At 40.9% G+C, this 22,293-nt stretch overlaps 2 protein-coding genes across 2 annotated transcripts in view; both read left to right on the top strand.

The window, feature by feature from the left end:
- The window catches only part of LOC138199576 (putative autophagy-related protein 11), a 44,401-nt gene extending 29,878 nt beyond the window's left edge, over positions 1-14,523 (top strand). Inside the window, exons 7-9 of the mRNA XM_069151755.1 lie at positions 547-630; positions 12,614-12,733; positions 14,491-14,523. Of these exons, the coding sequence (XP_069007856.1) occupies positions 547-630; positions 12,614-12,733; positions 14,491-14,523 (237 nt within the window). The remainder of the gene's footprint in view (positions 1-546; positions 631-12,613; positions 12,734-14,490) is intronic.
- Positions 14,524-17,611: 3,088 nt separating this feature from the next.
- The window catches only part of LOC138199449 (nuclear mitotic apparatus protein 1-like), a 48,391-nt gene continuing 43,709 nt past the window's right edge, over positions 17,612-22,293 (top strand). Inside the window, exons 1-2 of the mRNA XM_069151537.1 lie at positions 17,612-17,771; positions 19,366-19,545. Coding sequence (XP_069007638.1) covers positions 17,625-17,771; positions 19,366-19,545 — 327 coding nt within the window. The 5' untranslated portion in view covers positions 17,612-17,624. The remainder of the gene's footprint in view (positions 17,772-19,365; positions 19,546-22,293) is intronic.

The raw sequence follows: 22,293 nt of genomic DNA on the forward strand, positions 1-22,293 counted from the left end.
AAGTTGGAGCCCAAATGCTAAAGATTTTTGGATAAGCTTTCTCATTACTTAAGCTGAAATCAATAGGGGAGAGCATGGGTCTAATGAATGAACGGGCCACAGATCAGATGGGGTGTGCTCATCCCTGGCCTGTCCTGGTCGATCTGAGCGTGTGTGTCTGTCTGTGTGTGTATGTGTGTGTGTGTGAGAGAGAGTGTATGTGTGAGAGAGGGAGAGAGGGGAGGGGGGGACAGAAAGAACTTGACTGTTCGAACATCACAAACCTTTTTCGTCGGCACTCATGAGAATTCATACTTTAGCTCCATTCGTGTCTTTATGTCGTTCTCTTTATTTGACCCATCGCTGTTTCATGAGCTTCTATTTGTTCTCGTTCCACATTGTGCTACAGATCAGATTCTTAACGAGAGTCAGGAGCCTAAAATGTCACAAGATCATTCAGTATACCAAATTCCATACCGGTGAACAGTTTGGAAATGTAACCAGTGTGAAGTTATTTATTTTTTTTAATTATTATTTTCTCTTCACACGCTCTTTGTCTCTCTGCAGTTGGAGGTCAGCAGGAAGCAGGTGGAACAACAGAGCAGGAAGTTATCAGATTTTCAACAGAAGGAGGAGACACTTCTGTTTGAGGTACAAAGAAATGTTCCACAAAATTCATTTGTTTCTGTCTTTTCCTTACTCTCATTATTCTGTTTATCCCCTTTACGCACGCACACGCACACGCACACGCACACGCACACGCACACGCACACGCACACACACACACACACACACGCGCGCACACACACGCACACACACATAGGAAGTAACCCACGATTTAAGGTTAATAAAAAGAATTACACTTAGCATCTACAAATAAAATTGAGATTAGACACAAATATACATGGGAATTATTGATATGTAGTGCTCGGGGCTGTGTGTCAGCCAGTCAGCCGGTGAAACCAAAAATTTAGCCCACATACTCACACAGAACCACCTCCCTCCCAGCCGCAGCCCCTCTGGCTGACTTCTTGGTTTTTCCACTTTCCATTCTTTCCACTCTTTTCAAATATCAAAACGACACAGAGTGGTATATCTTTCAAAAATTGTCTTTGGCCGAGTGTGCAGACCCGGCCTTTCAGACTACATTCACCAGTCAACTGCTAAGAGTTTCACTTTGTGGTTTGGCCACAACTCACTGAACTCACTGAAATGAACTACATTAATTAGCTTTAGCTGATATTGCAGTCAGTTGTCATTTCAGCGAGTGAAACCGAGACGTTGCCAGCTACAAATTAGAAGCCTGCAGCCATTCAAAGTTGATATTAAATGAATAATTTTGTAGTTATTAAATACCACATACACATGACGCAGGCTACTTAAAAGATATTTAGTGGTTTTCTGCAAAGTTGCTTCAAGTAGAATCAATAAAGTGTGCATATCAACAATATACAAAGAAGAGCCTTCGGGGCGCCTGTCACTAAACAATGCAGTTTTCAAACAGTAAACTCCCTGTCCCTTCCCATCACTCTCCTCTAAGGTGTCCCGCCTTTTCAACTCATAAATATGGAAGGCTAAAGATGATGAGATTCACGGACAAGAAAGGAATCAAAATCTATTGTAGCGTGTCCTTTTCCCCGTGTAAAGTTTGGATTAAATGTCACACATTAGCATGTGAACTTTTAAATGAGCTTGTTTGCTCTCCACGGTGTGGGGCATGTAAATACCCATCTTGAGTATGGAATGGGGATTGCTTTGTGGGGCTTTGGGGTTCACCAGAATTGAGAAGTGGAGGACATATTTGAGGGTTGCACTGGCAATTAGGCCGCAGCAAGGGACTGGAATGCCGAACAGCTCTATTGACTGGTTGCATCTGGCTGGTGTTCCACACCTGAGCTGGCAGATATTAGCAGATGCAAATGCTCCCTGATGGCTGTGGCTTCTCCGGATTTCAGGGAAAGAATGATTGACAGGCACTCCCAAAATGACAGGACTGACACACACCGTCAAAATGAATCTACTCCTGGGCAAACTCAGGTGTGAGCGGAAAGAAATGTGTATGTCCAGATATATACAGAGGTAAAGGTAACTATTGTAACTTAGGTGTAGTGTAGCTCTGAGATATTTACCATCACAGATTTAACATATCAGCTGCCCAAAGTCTTATACAATTCAAACTTGTGTACAATTGTTTTATAATATGTTTTCATATTTAACCCATGAAAAAACAAACATAGCATTGTTAATATTTAAAATATAAATATGTCCATGAATCAGTTTTATGTAAACAAGAAGTCAGAAAGAACCTTTTTGGATTCTGATCCAACAATCTACTATGGTGTGTGTGTGTGTGTGTGTGTGTGTGTGTGTGTGTGTGTGTGTGCGCGCGTGTGTGCGTGTGTGTGTGCCCGCGTGTGTGTGCAGTGTTGTGTAAGGTATTGGATAGTAACCAAACACAATTGTATATGTGCACATTTTTTTCATTGACTAGGATTCCCTTTGTTTTAAAATATGGGGCTGTTTATTTATTGACATAATTTCCTCTCAGTGAAGGGCGTATGTCTATAAAACACATTGAAATCATATTGCAATCTTTGCTAACCCAGGAGCAGCACCATTGTTCTATTATACTCACTGAACAACAGAATCACAGCCTGTTTATCAATCCAATATCTCATAATGTGCTCCCTGCCTGGTCATTTTGAATATAAAAAGATCTCATACTCTTATTGTACCATATTTCCTATATTTAGTATTAATCTCTCGTACTGACATGAGTCTGACACATCCAATATGATATTTGATTAGCTGTTTTTTTTTTGTGTTTGTTTGTTTGTTTGTTTTCATAGTCTCCAGGTGATATTGGATACATGTGCCGAGCTGGTATTATGTTGGCTGTTTCATCTGGGTATAAAAATGATTTAGTGTATACTCAGCACGCAGTGTCATTGACTAGCTTTAATTTCACTGCAAGGGTGGGCTTTATTACTCTCCAAGTGTGTGTCTGTGTGTGTCTGTCTGTCTGTATGTGTGTGTGTGTGTGTGCGTGAGGGAGAGGGAGAAAGAGAGAATTCTGTGCATATATATATATATATATATATATATCTGCATATGTTTTCAGGCTTGTTAGTGTAGCAGCATGCCACACCTGTATCATGCACATGCACTTGTGTACAATGGCAACAAACAGTGTATGAACCCTTTGGAATGACCTTGTTTTCTGCAGTAATTGGTCATAAAGTGGAACCTGAACCTCATCTAAGTCACAAGGACACAAACACAATGTGCTCAAGCTAGTGCAGTTTTCATCTTTTGTGTCTTAATTGAACAGATCCATTAAACATGCTGGTGGTAAAACTAAGTGGATCCTTGGATTTAATAACTGGTCAAACTTCATTTGTCGGCAATAACCCCAAACAAGGTTTTTTGGGCTTTCACAACTTTCAGGAGGAGTTTTAGACCATTCTTCTTTTAAAGTACTAGCCTGGCTCGGCTCAATTATTGCTTACATCTTTATTTTTTTGCCGCGATGTCTGGAAACCCTTTTCGCCTTAAGGTTTGTTCAGCCACTGTGAAAGGCACATCAATCAGCGACCAGTGGGGGTGGCGCAGTGAGATGACGTTGATGATGACGACAAGCTTTTGTTTTGAAATGTAGCTCCAACAAAAGCAGCAGTGGAAGAGCTAAAAGAAGCGATATGAATAGTTGTGTGGTTGAGTTAGCAAATATTGTAAGTAAAGTAAGGGTAAGGATAAAAAATAAAAAAATAGAAAAGTGGTTATTGAACGACATGGCGTTGGGGGAGTTGGGGACGGTCTCTGCTGTTTATCGCTCGATGAGTTTTGATGCACAACATGCGTCATGTGGTGGTCAATGCCGATTGGTTAGAGCCTTCTACAATAGTTTCAAAGTGAACCCGAGGTCTACGCCAATGGGGATACAACGACTGGAAACAATTCCCAATGGACCATGGTCAGACCTACAGTATTTATTCACACAGTGACTTTGGGTCTGGTAATACCAGTCTATCATAGGACTGCTGTAGTGTGAATGGCTTTGTTGAAGTCATCTTACATAATCCCTTCTGGTTCAAAGTCCAGGCTCTGACGGGACCACTTCAAAAGCTGCATTTTCTTTGTTTGAAGTCAATCTGTAGAATATTTACTTCATTGTTTAGGTTATTGTCCTGGTGCCTCACTCAATTTATGCTGACTAGACACCATTATGCTGCAAGAAATGTGGAAATTCATCCCTTTTCCCGACAGCAAAACAGCCCCAAATCGTGATGCTCCCTCCACTGTTCTTCATCTTTGGGATGATATTTTTATGAGCTCACAAAACAATCTGCCTGTACCATTTTGGATTCTCAAAGTGCTCTATTGCAAACTTCAGGTGCTCAGTATTTTTTTTTTTTGGAGAGCAGTGGCTGCCATTCTCCATGCAACATACACCATGATTTGCATGTGGTCGTCTTATGAACAGTGATGTTAACCAACTGTGGATCATTTTAAGTGATTCATTTAAGCCTTACAAGCGCCTACTCTGGGATGTGTTTATGCTTTCTACCTATGCAGTCATCTATTGTCACTCACTCGCAGGGAGAGTAGCCTCAGTACTAAATAAAAAAATAAAAGAACAAAAGAATTGACTGATGAATATCCAACTAAATAAAAAGTGTCCTCTTTTGTTGCACAAAAGTAGAGATTCATCTTCAGCTTGCGTAACAATTAGCATCCGATATCATGCCGTCACAACAATGATAAAAAAAACAAAAACTCTTTAAGATTACTTTTCAAGCTTCATGCAATCAACAATTCTTGATTGTAAAACCTCTGAGACCTATTTAAAAAATATATATATATTCATAACTTTGACCTTATTTTAAGACAAATTCGTTTATAAATTCAGATCATTCCAACGGATTCACTTCCTTTTTCTTGCCAATGCAAATCTCTGTGTGTCTTAAAGCCTGCTGTATATTCAGCCTCCTCAGCATGTGATTATCATTCATTGGAAGAATCAACTAAAGCAACACTTGGAACAACTCCCACACCACATTCAGGCCAAACTGGTGGTCCCAGTCCAAGAAACAGAGGAGCTCCACTTTGCCGTGACAAACCTTACTTCTGATCAAATGCTACAGAGCCATAATCATGTTTGTGCCACTGAATTCTTTAACCTTTCCATGACCCCGCTGAATGCCAGCGGCCCAATCACAGAACCTAATTGAATCTGCTCGGCGGCGCCCCCCCGACTGATGAAAAAATAAAATTGGAGGTGAAAAATGAATACAGCAACAGCGAGAGAGAGAGAGAGAGAGGGGGGGGGGGAGGAGGGGGGGCACTGCAGTTTTATAAATACACAGACATACTCACAAACACACACCACCAGACATGTACACACAGTCACACCTTTTTCAATCCTGCAGGAGAACGGGGGGAGGGAAATGACAGGGAGAGAGAGGGAGAGAGAAGGATGGAGAGAGAGGTTGGGCCCAGGTTTCTCATTACCCCCCTGGCCTATTTGGAGGATATTCCTATAAGATAATCTGATTTATTTGCAATTTTCCTTTAAGCGGCTTAGTGTTTACCTCCAAGATTAATATTTTTCTCTGTTATTAATATCAGACTGTAATTAGGAGTGATGTGTCTCGCTCTGCGCTGTTCCGTGGCCGCCAGGCAGCGAGCTGGATGAAACTCTTGTTGCGACTCACTTGTTGTGATCCTGTTTCACAAGACAAAAAAAAAAAAAAAAAAAAAAAGAAAAGAAAAGACAAGGAAGTTTTAAAAGGAGGAAAGATACTGCTGGGTGTGGATGTCGAATCACGAGTGCGGCATATACCTGCCTCTGTGTCTAAGAGTGTGCGTACGTGGCTGTGGGAGCAGCACTGTGCAAATATATGAGTGTGTATTTCTTCAGTTTATGTGCGTGTGTGTGTGTGTGTGTGTGTGTGTGTGTGTGTGTGTGCGCGCGCGTGTGTGTGCGTGTGTGTGTGACAGTGTGATGGTCCCCTCTGATTGATAAGGTGTCTGTGCCGGCTGCAGATTGCTCTTGCTGATTGCTTCTGAGAGCTCCAGCTGATTTATAATCAGAGCAGGATGAAGGATTGTGCTGTGGATTGCTTATCTGTTTACCTCCTCACAACATAAACTGACAAATTATCATGTTGAATACATGCACACGCGCACGCACACACACGCAAGCACATGTGAAGAAAAAAAAAAGATGTGGTAATGTGGACCTTCTTATTAGAGACACTGACATAGATTTAACAAACTGGCTATACAGAACATAAACAGCTTTACTCATCAGCGCAGTGGTATTTTCATGATTACTCAAAAGAGTGCAATCAGTCTCATTTGTTTATGTGAACTTGTCAATATCATGAGACATGTTAAGTTGCAATTAACTTGTTTTATACTGTCACATTTTTTATTTGCTCCACTCTGTAGAATTATTTGGAAGCTTTTCCACTATTTTTCGATATTTTGTTTTTTTCTTTATGATTTTTTTGTTTCCTTTTTTCTCTCTTTTTTTTTTTTTTTTTAACTCACTTCCTTTTCATATGCATGATTGCAATTGTAATGCCTGCATTTACTTTGCGAGTATTGGCTTAAATGCCTTGGACAAAAACAACAAATATACTGACTTTTATTGTACCCAGTGACGTGACTGATTGTTTTTAAAATATTACATATAGCATGAATGCAATAGGTGTTTGTTGTTTTCGATAAAGAGGCTGGCATATTATGTGAGACTAATTCCACTTGGCAAGCCGCAGTACAAACCAGCAGGTTTAAATGCTGACAGGTTTTGTATGCCCTATGGCACTGTGACAGCTCTGTGTGTGTGTGTGTGTGTGTGTGTGTGTGTGTGTGTGTGTGTGTGTGTGTGTGTGTGTGTATGTGCGTGTGTCTATCTGTCTGTCTCCCTGCATTTTTCTGTCTGTCTCTCTCCTCCCATTCTTCCCCGTCTGTCTGATTATTTGTTACTTTCTCTCTTTTCACCACAGTTGTTTGTAAATGCACAGTGACAGAATCACGAAAGAAGCACAAAGTACAGGAGCACACCCGATACAGGCACACACACACACACACACACACACACACACACACACACACACACACACACACACACACACACATACAGACACGCACACACGCACACACACACACACACACACACACACATACAGACACGCACACACGCACACACACACACACACACACACACACACACACACACACACACACACACACTGACGAATGGCAGCAATTAGATGGGGAAACCAAGCATGTGAGGACAGAGGAACGCTGAGGGGCTGCAACCGCTGTATGGAACGTGTGTGTGCGCGCGTTGTGTTGTGTGTTTGTGTGCATTTGGAAGGTTTTTATCCTTCTAATGGACCATCCATCTGTCTAAATATCAACACTGTCTCATATGTCACTGGACAGTGGCTGTGCTGGGGTACGGTTGGTTGTCGGGCGTTAACATTTGCAATCAAGGACCAAATAAGAAAAGGTCTAGATTACAACATTATAACTTTGCAAAAATTAATTGCTCATGGGACTAAAGCTGAAACAGAAAGGCTGGAGTATTTGGCAGCAGGCGCATTTGTGTACAAAAATATTAGGAAGTGGTGCAGACAGAAGAAAAAAAAACAGAAATGTTTGTAATTTCTTTCTTGCTCTGGTTTCACGTCGGCCTACAGAGTTGATCATCCCACTGACAATGAGACCTTGAGTTTCTCTGTTCTTCTGTTCTCTTCCCAATGGAACAATGACCTTCTCACTCCAGTCAGAGCAGCACTCGCTTCCCCTCTTCCCTTTTAATTTGAGAATTCATCTTTTTCTGAGCAGTTCCTCACAGCATCTTTTTCCTCTCAAAATGAAACACATTTCTATCTACTAGTATTGTTATCTAATAAACAGTCTCTGTCTTCACATTCTGTTACTTTCTAAGGATTTCCCTCATTTTATTTAACATTTCAATGGCTTTTACTTACATGTCATCACAGACAGAATGTACAGGTAATTTGGTCTTGTCTCTTAATCATTTCCAGGTCACATGGGATGTAAAATATTGAATCTTTCTTTCCAGCCTTACTTTAGTGCTACATCAGATGGAACTGAAGAGATGCATATTTGAAAATTATACTCGACCAGCAAGGAAACAAAGTCAAATCAAGACAGACTTAAAGAGATTTGAGACACACAGTAAAAAAAATACTAAGTTGACATTGGTACATATGTAGCTCTATGCTTAACAACATATTTAAGACAAACTCACATTGACAAGACTGGTGACTTATTTCCCAGGCTTTACAGCTGTGAAGAGGGCTACATAAAATCCAACTTTTCGAAAATATATCGTATGTCTTCCAGGTGTTTTTTCCGAAAGTGTTTATGAATTATGTGATGTGTGTCAGAGCACATTTGTGTGCGTGTGCGTTCCGTCATGCCAACCTTTTTTTTTGCTTCTGATTTATACTCTACTCTGTTGGATGGTGCAGATTTTACAAACAGGTGTGTGTGTGTGTGTGTGTGTGTGTGTGTGTGTGTGTGTGTGTGTGTGTGTGTGTGTGTGTGGATCTGCATTTATTACCAATCGAGATGTGTGTTAGACACAGCAACTGATGTATTACTTCACTTCTGATTGCTTACATCACAAATCATTCCCATATTATAAGCCCTCTCATGCAAATAAGTGGCAGTGTGTGTGTGTGTGTGTGTGTGTGTGTGTGTGTGTGTGTGTGTGTGTGTGTGTGTGTGTGTGTGTGTGTGTGTGTGTGTGTGCGTGCGAGAGAAGGGGCTCGAATGCATGTCTGCGAAATAAAACCGTTATTTACATAAAAACTAAATGCACATTGTGAGTTCATATATGTAACCCGTGTATAGTATCTATGTATACTATGAATGAGTGAGTGGGTATGTGCGTGCGTGCGTGCGTGCTTGTGTGCGCGTGTGCCTGTGTGGTAACCCTGTATCGCTGGCAAGCTCATTTCTCTCAGAAATCAAAATTAAATGGGTCATCTATCATGAGAATATGTGACTGGGACTCTTGTCTCCACCATGCTCTGTGTGTGTGTGTGTGTGTGTGTGTGTGTGTGTGTGTGTGTGTGTGTGTGTGTGTGTGTGTGTGTGTGTGTGTGCGTGCGTGCGCGCGCGCTTGCTCGTGCCAAGCGCGCTTATGCAAGGTGTGTGGTGCTGGAGCAGAATGTGTGTGCTTCTGCAGCAGTGTGTGCGCACACCCGGAGACATTTCTGCGTGCGTATGTGGCGGCCACTTGTCTTTGCCTATGCTATGATTAATGGTTTACATTGGGCTGTTCAGCCATGCATGTTTCTTGGTTTATCGTTTTATGCTGTCTCCAATTAAAGCTCCATAACTTGAGTGATGGCTTCACGCCAGTGTCCATCAATAGAGGCCATCAGCGGCCTCATACATTCAGGATATGGAAGACACACACTAACTAATATCCTCTTGTGTCAGAGCCAGTTGCAGTCTGATTGTGTAATATACAGATATACAGAACAGTACATGTGTGTGCACATAAAGTAAAAAATATCAATTCTAACTGATCCATTTCTACAAGTAAATCTGGTTTTGCTTCTTAAAATCCTACATTAAAACAGACTGTCAGTGGGATTAAACAATATAGATATTTGTTTTCTAATCAATACTAGTGATCAAGAAATCAATCAATTAATCATCCTGAACTTTTTTTATTTTTTTTTATTTTTTTTTTACACATTATAAGAAAAATAATACTGGAAATCAGTCTTTATACAGGAATAAGTAGCGTAAATATTTTCAGGGGTTTGTGTCTCTTTGTGTGTTTGCAGGTCTGTCTGCACCAGGGAAGTGGAAGGGAATACATACATCTGGACGTGTGAGCTCGTTCATGCGTGCACCATGCCGGCATGCACGCGCCGCGCAATATCATTTCACGCAATATTATTTCTCATATAGCTGTAATGACATTAGGCCGATATGTTGATTATACTGTCGGCAAGCGGCAGCCTGCTGATTGGGTTAGCATATTACCTTATATCACATCTCTCCATTCATCCCTGTGTTTTTTTTTTTTTTTTTTTTTTTTTTTTTTTTATTGCCCTCATTTTTCCAAATCACTTCCCACTTCCCCAGCTTCCAGGGCGAGGTTCCAGGCTATGCAAGCAGGTGATGGGAAGTAATATGATGATAGCGAGGCACAACAACGCAACGGAGGGAAAGCTAAAACCTGAGAGCAGCCAGTGTTGTTACGTGTCTGAATACAGGACAGAGCCTCGTGATAGGGCAGGCAAAGTGTTAACTTGGGTGAAAATGCAAGCACACATGAATATTTAATCTCGCTGACAAACACATGAACGAGTGCGCACGGGCTGTACATGTGATGGTTTCTGCTCAGCATGTGTTTTTGATAAATGTATTTAACAGGTGTGCAGATTGGTGAAGGGAAAAAAAAAAAAAAAAAAAAAAATAGGGTGTGATTTAGTGAAGACCCAGAATAAAAGGGGGGGGTGGAGAGGTGGGACAGAGGGAGATATTTTAGAGTGGGCCACAGAGATTGTTAGAGAGAATGAGATTTCATTTGCAGCTGAGACATTGAGTGATGACATCCATGATGTGTGTCTGTCTGTGTTCACGTGTGCGCACATTAATGGCTGAACGTGTACCTGCACGTAGAACTCAGGCACAATAATATATATAGTAGGTAGTGTACATGTGTTGTACAGGTGTTGTGCAGGTTCTGGGTTGCTTGTGTGTTTCTTCTTTGTGTTAGTTACCTCTTTAATATCGGTCTCTGAGCAATAGCAAAAAAAAAAAAAATCAAAATGACTGGGAAACTCACCGCAGCAGTATACGTGCTCCTCTCCTCCCCTTTTCCCTATAGCTAACATGTACACACAAACATACACTCAAACACAAACTTCCTTATTAGCTAGCAGGAAACAAACGCAACACCAAACACCAGTGGCAATATTTATGCTACAGAGAGAGGAAGACTTTTGGTGCGGTTTGGTTTTGAAACGCAGCAACACGAGCATGTCTAACTGTCAAGATGGGAAATTTCACTTCAAATTACACTCGGTATTTGTACCACATGCACAGGTAATGATTTAACCATGCATAGTGTACAGTAGGACACACAAGCAGTAAATGGAAAAAAAGATAACAATAACAACAACTCACATCAGCCATCTCTAATATATAGGCTGCTACACCATGTCATGGCTGTATGACAATAGGAGAAAAATGAACGGTGGTTATCTGGAAATTAAAAAAAAAGGGTGGGGGGACTGATTTAATATTCAGCAGTGGCTGAAGGGGCTGGGGGAAGGGAGAGAAAGTAGACCTATGGATGGGGGGGGGGGGGGGGGGGGGGGGGAGGGGATTGAGGAGATGAAGACGGAGAAAATTAATCAGTGGCATCATCTCCAGGGGAGTTTAGCTAACCACCAACCTCAAGTTCTTTAGTCACGTGAGGGAGCTTCTGCTGTTGCTCCTGCCATAACAAGCCAAACCCATCAAATCACAATGCATATACTGTGTGCTTCCACACAAAGAAGCACACACTCACTCGTTGACCTTGTGAGCACAGCACCTTCAGACAAACCCCGTGTCACCAGAAGTCCAACTCGGCTACACTTGTTTGTATGCGTGTATGATCGTGCTCAACATGCATAATTTATGCTGAAATGTACAGTAGATCAAAGTCAAAGGTGCCCACATTTTTTCCTGTGGAAAAATGTATCTATCCAAAAATGAATCTGGATGAAGAGGCGCAGGCCAAAAATACACGTATGCAATATGTACAATTACATTTCATACAAATGGAATATGTTTTACAGAAAATTAACATTCTAATTCTAAAATCAAATGTAAGAATAATTAAAACACTACTCTTTTATCCGTGTAACAGCAGTTTTATTATTTTGCAGAAATTATTTTCACAAACAGTCGTCTTGCTAATTTGCTTCTTAATTTTCTCTTGTCAGTGTGTCTCTGCCTCGATCTCTCATCGTGACTGACAGCACAAACTCAGTGATGTAGGACACACCAACAGCACATGGGCATCAGCAGGAGGGGAGAGAATACCATGATTCTTCATAGATAAGACCTAGGCCAATGTAATTTAATAGGGAAGCTTAACGGCACCATGCCGCACAATGCCGTAAAACTAAAAATAATACGTACTTTTTAGCTGCACAAAATTTACTGTTCACAGTCATTACGGTTAGAATTTTACTGCCCGTAAGAATGAGGAGAATAAGCACCAGCTTGTTAAACAAAGAAGGTGTGGGCCAAACCTGGCCCGTGTAGGCCCCAAATTTGGCAGCTCTGATCAAAGTATATGAACATATGTTGTGTGTGTGCAGATAGAGAACGTTAAAAATCAAGGTTTGAGAATCTCAATGTGATTTTTTTTTTTTTTTAATAATCAGCCACTTTATCGAGATTAAATTTTTCTAATTCCACCCAATATCGCTCATAACTAATCCTTTAACAATTCTCACAACGGAAGATTTTGGGTGCACAAGCAAACTTCGACACAGATGGACTGAAAATGCCGCAGCTTTTACGACAGTTTATGACAATGAATGAAAAGGTACCACTTTCTCTTTTCCAGTCCGAGGCCAAAATGCTGCGTTTGAAGGATGAACTCAGCACCTTTTTTGAGAAAAGGATGGAGGAGAAAGAGGTGCGGATTAACCAACTAACCAAGGAGCTGAATGAAGTGACACGAAAGGCAAGTATAAATTCATAAACGAATGTGACCTTTTGGGGAGAAATTGTGTTGTTGTTGTTGTGTACCTGAGAATAATGTTTGTGAACGTGGGCTGAGTGGCTAAGACAGGACAAACTCCATACTTTTCACACATAGTTCGTAGCTGTTTTTGGGAAACACAGAAATACACACATGAATGTGTAATAGTGGAAAGCTTTTGAGCAAATTAATTGTATTGCACTGTGAAGCCTTGGCTAACACTTATTGGTTGACCCCTGGGATTCTTTTAGCTGATTTAACTGTGCTATCATAGCGCTTCAATCAGTTTTCCACCCACTTATTTTATACACTTTCAATTATACAGATTACCGTTGCTGGGAGAGTTTATTGAGCTGTACTTTTGATTCAAAGGCACACCGGCCCATTGAGGCACACGCACTGACTAGACATGCACACACAAATGCACTAGTACACACCACTTGATCTGCATATCATTATGCTTTTGATCGAATGCCAAGGTTTCACTGACAAAGACATCAGAGTCAAATGGAGCGAACATGTACACAACACCTGTAGGATTTGTGTGTGTGTGTGTGTGTGTGTGTGTGTGTGTGTGTGCGCGTGTGTGTGTGTGTCTGCGCGCTCATGAGAGAGGCAGCTGTGAAATCTGCACCTGTTTAATTGAATTAGCCTCGTTAATGTATTCACACTGGCTGCCAAAAAAGCATGGCATTAACAAGCTCATTAGACAAATTAGTTAATTAATTGTCTGTATGGCAGTCGCTTCCCAAAGAGCTGTGTCTTCATTATCTGATGGCTGCCGCCTGTTGGATCGTCGAACGAGAGCTGATAACGCGTTGCGTGCTTGTGTGTGCGTGCGTGCGTGCTTGTGCGTGATATTTTCCTGTGTTTTGTGTATCTATTTACTGCACGTGTGGCTCTTTTCGGTGTAAACGTGCAGAGATGCTGCGTGTGCACAAATGCTTGTCTGTGCGTATTTGTGTGTCTTGGTGTGGTATGCCGAGAATATGGCGGCCAATAACAGTGTGCATATTGCAGTGAAAGGTTATGTGGGGGCCGTCACTCCCACAGGTAAAGACAGAGCAGTCCTCCTCGCCACTTTCTAATCTCTCTTTTATTAGAAGTTAATATCTCGCCTGCTCTTTCTCACTCCACACTCCCACCTGCTTAGAAATGGCCCCGCTCCATCTTTTTAATTCAATTATATTAGCCAACCTCTCTCTCTCTCTTTCTCTCTCTCTCTCTCTCTCTCTCTCTCTCTCTCTCTCTCTCTCTCTCTCTCTCTCTCTCTCTCTCTCTGTGTGCCCATAACCCTGCAATCTCACATCTCTCTCTACCACACAGTCATTCTCTTCTTTCTCTCTCTCTCTCTCTCTGTCTCTTCCTATCTCCCCCCTCCTTCCTTTGTCCTCAAATGTTCCATTTCTATTCGTAATCCTAGATGGAGGATAGACTTTGGCCAATCAAGGATTTGCGCAAGCCACTCTCCCTTTTTCCTCTTCTCTGCCTTGGTGGCAAAAACATATCATGGCTAGAAGGAGAGAGAGAGAGAGAGAGAGAAAAAAAAAAAAAAGGAGGCGGGAGGCAGGAGTTGAAGGGAGGATCCCAGGGGCGAAACTTTGATTGCTAAAGTAATGAGACTTGATCAGATTGAGGTTTCTCTCTCAATAGGAGCTCTACTAATATGAAAGTCCGAGGCTTAAGTACTCATTTGAAATAAAATCACAAATCTGATATTCTTTCTTCCGGACTTCCAGCCAAGGTCCTATACTCCCCCACTGGAGAATTAAGACTTCACACAGACCACATGGGAACTTTTAATCATCTCTGATGTTGGCAGGTTTGGAGATGAGAAAAATCACCATAATGTATTAATTATGTAACAATATTATGGAGTTCTGAAAGTGGGTGCCGTAAAGACCTTGAGCTATAGCAGGGATTCTCACAGACTTGCTGATCTTTTGCTTGATAGATAGGTCTGACCTACTGCAGGTCAGATTGGATTATAAAACATATCAACATAGTGTTTAACACATTATTTCAGAGTTCTCGACTCATAGAAAATTTAGAAACAACAATATAAACAAGAATATATAATCGCTGTTTGAGATGTCATGTTTGTAGACCAGTGAGTAACACAAATGTTTATGGTTTATATGACTTTTTTTTTTTAGCATGTTCTAGATGTGCTTAAATACATATGTTACAGTTTATATGTAGTCACTGTTTCTCACAAGATCAGAGCAATCAAAACATTTTGATACCTAAATTCACTTTTAATAATACTCAAGAGCTTTACATGTGCACCAAAACAAACAGCTGCATATTATATATCGCCAGCTGACAGACATTACTCCATTAGCCATTAAATTATTATCTTTCTTTAGCATGTTTTGGCTAAAACTTGCTGTTGTGCAAGACTGTGTTTTCTTTAAGGGATTTGATTAGTTTTTATTGAACTTATAGAAAGAATGGTGTATACAATTTATATTGCGTATGACATACAGCATTTGTCAAATAGCATGAATTATAGTCATACTGTAAGCCAGTAAAACTGTTGCAGCTGAATTTTAGGCAATCTTGTTGCTTCATCCTGGTTTTACATTGATAGTAATAATATTTAAAACGTGTGGAAAAAGTGCTCTTTTACTTCATATTCATTCCTCATCTGGAATCCCTCTTGTACTGTAGATGAATTAACACAAAGAAGATGAACTTTTGCCCACTCTTGTAATATGCTGAACTTGGGTGAAGCACTGAAATTCACACATTATTGTCTTAGTTTTGTAAAACTTATTTTATTTCCCAATAGTCACACAAAAAAGTGGTGAAATATCCAGAGAAAAGAGCAATTTTAATTCAGCCTTGCAATCCTTAACTGGCCCATTGCTTTATAATTGTTATCATCCATTAGCAATGCTGTAGATGATTTTAACTGCGTGAAAGACCACTTTTAACTCACTGTTACACTGCGCTGGATGATATATAGGTGAGGAAGTGTGTGTGGAGAGCTCTAAAGCGCAGGCAGAGGTGGGTGATGTCAGTGCCAAGACACCAGTCACGAACCACAGTCCACTGTTAAAGGAGGTGACGAGGGAGCTTAGGAGAGATCAGAAGTTAAGAAGGATGCTACACTTCACATACCAGCTGTGACTGTATCTCCAAGTCTTTATTCTATGTGGTTACATCTGTATCACATAAATCTTCCAGCCTGATAAAACATATGAAAGGGTCTATACTTGTATATGTATGAAAAGGTTTGTGTGCACAGTGTATATAAATGTGTCTGTATGTGTGTTGACTGTCTGTGGAGTCTCCTTACTAATCTAACACAGGGCTCATTTAACACTGGGATAATGAATTGGGGCTTTGATTTGGTTTGGGGTTCTGAACTACAGTCCCACGCACACTAACGTTCATACATGGGGTGAGGAGTTCAGCCACTGCCTGCTTCCTCTGAAATGTACCCCCCCCCCCCCCAACCCACACCCCCCCATAATTACTACCGCATTAGTTCATGCACAGTATGTTCATGTACACCAACTATGTCCAGTAACACGCAGTAGTCGTGTACATAAATTCAGTTTGGATTTTCCATTTTGATGATAAGAATATGGATGTTTCAGTTTTAAACAGACATCATGAAGTTTAGACTACATAAAGTTTTTTGTTTTTTTTCCAAACAAAAGGCCAGAGAATAATGGACCTATACACATAGTAAGGTTGTTTTACTACATCTGCCAATATCTGACTGGAGCGATATCTGGTGCACACAGATCTTTGGCACTAGATTTATTCCAGTGGTTTCTGATGCGTACATAAAAAAAAAGAAAGAAAAAAAAGAAGGATGATTTGAGGGCCTCTGTATGAGGCAACCATGATAAATAGAAAAGTGTAAGCTATGATCAACTGAGAAGTGATAAGAATTTGCCTTATTTTATTGCAGTCATGACATTGTAATGTGAAATGTACAAAAGAACAAATTTATAATTATTTATCATTTGACATGAATTTATCTTTTTCAACTGGCATAGCTTGATTTGAAAGTAGTATGAAGTGCGATCACAATGTTCAGAGACTGCGCCTGTAATAACCAAAAAACATACATGATTTAAATATATATATTTATATATATCCCCTTTCAAAGAGGTTCCCTTTATCACTTTGTGCAGTGATATACCGCTCCTGGTGCCCCTGCCATGATTACAACGCTCCCTGGAAGTCCTGCTCTGTCAAACTCCATTTGCGATTCACGCCGGATCTCTTCCACAGCACCAAAACAGTGACCCCTTAGCTTGAACTTTGTTTTGGCGAAGAGAGAAAAAGTGGGCAGGGAGGGAGCCAGATGTGGTCAGCAGAGGGAGTGGGGGTGATGATTGTGTTGTTGTGACTGACATACCGTGTGTTTTCAACGCCTATGCTAAAATCACAAATGCGCACATACCAGTGGCTACAAAAGTGTGTGTTACTCAGGTACTGATGTTGATGAAGTGACGTAACTTGGACTCCCTACTTTTGAAAGTTATGGCGTCCCTCTGCTCCAGGGGCACTACTGTCCTGGACTCTGTTTGAAACATGTCAAACTGCCCCTCGTATCAGCTCTTCTCAGTGCACAGAAACCGACAATCAATATGTAGGTCCACGAGTGCCTTTGAGCATACTTTTATTTGTTGTTTTCTGTGTTGTTTGTGCAAAGACAAAGTAGATCAAATCCACAAGCAGTAAAATATAAAATGTCTGTGGTGTATGTTGGTTTGTGCATGTACTGTAAGTATACATACAGAAGAGTCTGCTCTGCTGTGTGTGTGTGTGTGTGTGTGTGTGTGTGTGTGTGTGTGTGCGTGCGTGCGTGCGTGCGTGCGCACATTAGATGAAAGACACAGAGGATCATATGAGGCACCTGGACCAGGATGTGGTCGGTTTCCAAGCCACACAGGACTCACTAAAGAGAACGTTGGCCATGAAGGAGAAACACACAGAACAGCTGGTCCAATACAACACGCAGCTGAAAGAGAGCCTGGCCACGCTGCAGAGCAAAGTAGGTAACACACACACACACACACACACACACACACACACACACACACACACACACACACACACACACACACACTCGCACTCACAGAGGAGGGGAGCTCTTCTTAAATAAGGAACAGAATTGGGCAACGTTCTCTAAATCAAATCCAGTCAGGTACATTGGGGAATTCTCCTCATTTTTTACTTCCTTCACAGTTAATCATCTGTCCTTCTTCCCCTCCTCCTCCGCCCTCCCTCTCTTTGCCCTCTCTCCATATTTAATAACTCATCGCCACCATCTTAGCTCCACAGAGGTTTGGCTCATTGTACAATAAAGAAGCGTGTTTGTATGAATATCACTTAAACATTAGAGGGAACAAGACTTGAGGAGGGGGTTAAATATTGTTTTGATTTTCTTCTTTTTCCATTCATTATTTTTCTTCTGATCATTCTTTTATTTTTTGCTTGCTTTCTTGTCTTTTTTTCTCTCTCATCTCCCTTGTCCAGCCTCGCTCTCGCCCCAATGAGAACCAGTGGTAATGAATGTGAACATTAAAGAGTCGTACGCATGATGAATGGAATGGCCTTTAGGTTTCTCTCACTGTCCTTTTTCTCTCTGTCGTATTATTCTTCCCTCTCTCTGTCTCCCTCCCTCTGTATTTCTACCCGTCTCCTTCTTTTTCCTCCTCGTCTCACCCCTCTAGGTATATCAGAGTGGCGCATGGCAGTGATGTGTTTTAGTCTTAAATTAACCCATTTACTGTGTCCTTGACCAAACCAAGTCATTTGTCTGCTGCTAGTGTTTTAGCTGTGTGGGTGCCTGTCAGCCAACTAAATGAAATGCATTCAACATAAAAGCAACACAGTCTCAGATGCCGACTTTATGCCCTCACTTTTCTAACAAACTGAATTTCCCTGTTACCTTTTCGACATCACTGGTGTATTTAGGAGGCGGCAGCAGTTTAAATGTGATCATTTTAGCACTGTATTTGCATTTCCTCCTGTTACTGATGTTCTGGGTTTCACTTTGAAAGCTTCCGGTGTCGCAGGTTTTAGTAAATATTTTAAAATGAATTGCTTTCTGTCTGTTTCAGGATTATGTGTGTACATGAGCATAATCTCACACATTAGAAAGGTGCACTGCTGCAGCTGAACATCATATGATGCTTTCCAAGTTCATAAAAGCATATTGTTTCTCTTGTCAGATGGGGAGCACATAGAAAATGGGACCACAACTCTGCGAGAGCTCTGCCTCCAGGTTTAAGAAGCACTGCTCTAAAGTTCGTGTCCTACAACTTTATGATGGGTATTCAATCAGTTGTATTGGTCCAAGCAGTAGCTGTAGGGTTTCCTGGCCTGGTACAAAGCCTTTATGATGTTCCCTTTCACTGCCGTAGAGACAAAGTAGAGACAAACGTCCCTAAATGATACTTTCATCCCCTCCTTTGCTTGCTTGTATCTACGTGCGTGCTTCTCCTCCACAGCTTTCTTTACAGCTGTCTTTCTGCTTGTCCCTCTCACAGCATTTCAGAGCAGGATCAAGCCATAGAAGACTGGACATACTGTAGATATTCTTCATCTCTCTGACCTTCCCCGTGTCTCTGCTCACCCCTCAGTTACAAACATGTGAATTCACATTGAAGGATGTCAGTGAGACTCTGGATCAGACCAGAATCCGTCTAAATGCAGACAGAGAGCAGAGACAGACGATCCAGGACCAGTTGCACAATGCCAGTAAAGATGTGGAGCATCTGCAGCTGGAACTAACTCATGTGCGCCACAACTCTGAAAAGAAGGTAATTGCTTTCTCCGTTAAAGTCTTGGTTTAAATATTGAATTATGGATACTTATAAAACCCCGATTGTCTGTTTTAGTAATTTTAGCATAACAATTAAAGTGAGACGCGCATTTGACTTTCCGGTGTTGGCCATAAATTGTTGACATCGATATACTGAAGGAGAATTGGCTTGCTCAACAGGTCAAGAAACATTTTCTATTCAAAATGGACAGTGCCAAGGGAAAAAAATGGTTAATCTAAAGATACCCAATTCATACAGGATTGGAGATTAAATATAATATTCACTTTAATATAATGCATTGTCTTTTCCCACAATGGAACTGATAAGAGGGTTCACGCAGGTGAGGGATTCATTTGAATATGAAATTTTCAAATGTAATATTCACTGTGACAGGCATTGTCTATTTCTACAATGGTGCTGATAATAAGGTTTCAGATAATGGTTAATGGGATGTTCTGATATTTAGAGCCTTATTAAAAACATACACTTTTGATGAATGCCCCCCAAAAATGGGATTACTCTTCTAAAATGGGATTTTAGCAGTTTGGACTAAAAGAAAACTAAAAAAAAAAATCAGATGGTCATATGCTACATTGCTTTTTTGACCTTTTCATGCTCTGCCCTTTTTGTGATACAGCAAAAGCATATGTTAGTGCTTAGTGGTTTGTATTTAACCTTCAATTAACCAGGCTGGAAAGATACTCTTCCCAACGCAATCGGTGGATTTCAAGGACCTGGATTTATAAAAAAGGGAAGCAGCACATGAGGTTCAGTCCTTTTAATTTTCATTTACCTCTTCACTGACAATACTCTTTTTCACCATATTTTAAGGGTGAGGGTTAAGGTCAGGTTTTAGTTTGCTATCACTAAGGCTATTGTCACAGCAGTCACCTCGTTTATAGAGTACACATTTAAAAATACTTGCTTGCTCTGTAGTTAATGGAATATCACACTAAATGAGCTCTGGTAAAAATAACATATTTTAATTAAAACTGCAAGCTGATATACGGGCCCTCGCATGTTGCACGTTGGGGAGCCAGCGGGTCGGGGGTGTAGGTAGCCGTGGAATTTACCACGCCTGATGCCTGTGCAAAGTTTCTTGAGGTTTCAAGCACCCCTTGACCTTAAGTATCAACTTCCTTTGTCATGGCAAAACATCAAACTTTGTTGCATCGCCCTGGCGACGCCCTTTCACAAAAAAGCACGGGCTTCTGGTTTGACGAAAACAAATTCAACTTTTAATCCCAAAAGTTTTAAGATTACACAGACAAAATTTGAAGTCTTTAAGACAAAATCTGTAGGAGTTCGTTAAAGTACGACATGTGCGAATTGTCAAAAATAGTGACCAAATTCAAAATGTGATCAACTGTGCTTGACGGAGCATGTGATAGTATGACAAATTTAATTTTCTCTTGCCAGCAGGGGGCGCTAGCGAGCCATCTGGCCACGCCCACTTACGAAACCACTAAAATATGCAATTTTTTCGCCAGGACCGACGCGTGTACCAACTTTCACGAGTTTTTGAATATGTTAAAGCCGCCAAAAAGGCAATTACTTTATAAGAAGAATAATAACGCCTTGAATAACAATCGGGCTTTCGCACCATTCAGTGCTCGGGCCCTAATTAAAATCCACTCTGGAGGAGTGAGCATAAATGATTTGTTATCCTTCAGGATGGAAGCAAATAGTTGCATCGAAATTTCACTCTTTTAAATACAACTCTTGTGTGATAATTCATAATCGTAAAATGGAGAACCGTGTCAAATCAGTCAAATGTGCGTTTCGTCACACGCTTACATTATACGTACTTACCTATGCTGTGGGTGTGCGCGCATGTGTGTGTGTGTGTGAGGTTGTGTCTTTCATGTTTGGATTGGTTTAGTCAACGGATGGACCATTACGCTTCGTCCAGGGATCTGGTTTCTGCTCCACATCTGGCCTTGCTTTATGCACCAAAACTGTTCTTTTCTCTGATCTATTACAAGCTCTCTCTCTCTCGCACGCCCACACGGACACACACTCACAGCTTTGCATTCACTCCTGCGCACTTCATTCCGCGATTATATGGACAGTGGTAGAAGTAGGTGTGTGTAAAGGAGAGTCAGTGTGCCTGCTCCCACTCGAATATAAATGATACGGAGAACTTTGTGTTAAGCATTTTCTTCTGCAGCGCTAAATGTCCTAACATTAGCACAGCTGAACAAACACTGTCAACACGCTGTCCTTCATCTTCAACCTACTCCGCTGATTCACTCTCCCTTGTACTCTCACTCCCTCTCATTTAGACTTCAGAAGAATTGGAAAGCTTAGCCTTTTCTGTAGAGAAGGATTTCTGTCTTCACTTCATGGTTTTCTTGAAAGGAAACTTGAAGTAATATTTGACAAATGAGGATTTCAATATTCACATCATCTGCAGTCCAGTTACGGCCTGTATAACTGAATAACAAAACAGAAAATAACTGAACAACAAAACAGAAAATGACAAAGGATATTTGTTAAATATGAACAGATGTTTACTCTTTATTACGTAAATGTTATATTTTAAGGACAAAGTCCTCCCTAAGTCCTTTAGTTATTTTTGTTTTCCTTTTTATTTGTCCTCCATTTCTATTCGTGCTTCCCTCCGTCTCGCTACCTCATGTGAATAACCACATGTTGCTGTAATTTTTAATAATAATTGAGGATGAAGTGTTTCACTGTTCCAAAATCCCCCATTGAGAAACTTAAAAGTAGCAACATAATTAA

The sequence above is a fragment of the Embiotoca jacksoni genome, unplaced genomic scaffold (assembly GCF_022577435.1).
Source record: "Embiotoca jacksoni isolate LCO1_2020_lvr unplaced genomic scaffold, fEmbJac1.0.p SCAF_17, whole genome shotgun sequence".
NCBI classification, from domain to species: domain Eukaryota; kingdom Metazoa; phylum Chordata; class Actinopteri; family Embiotocidae; genus Embiotoca; species Embiotoca jacksoni.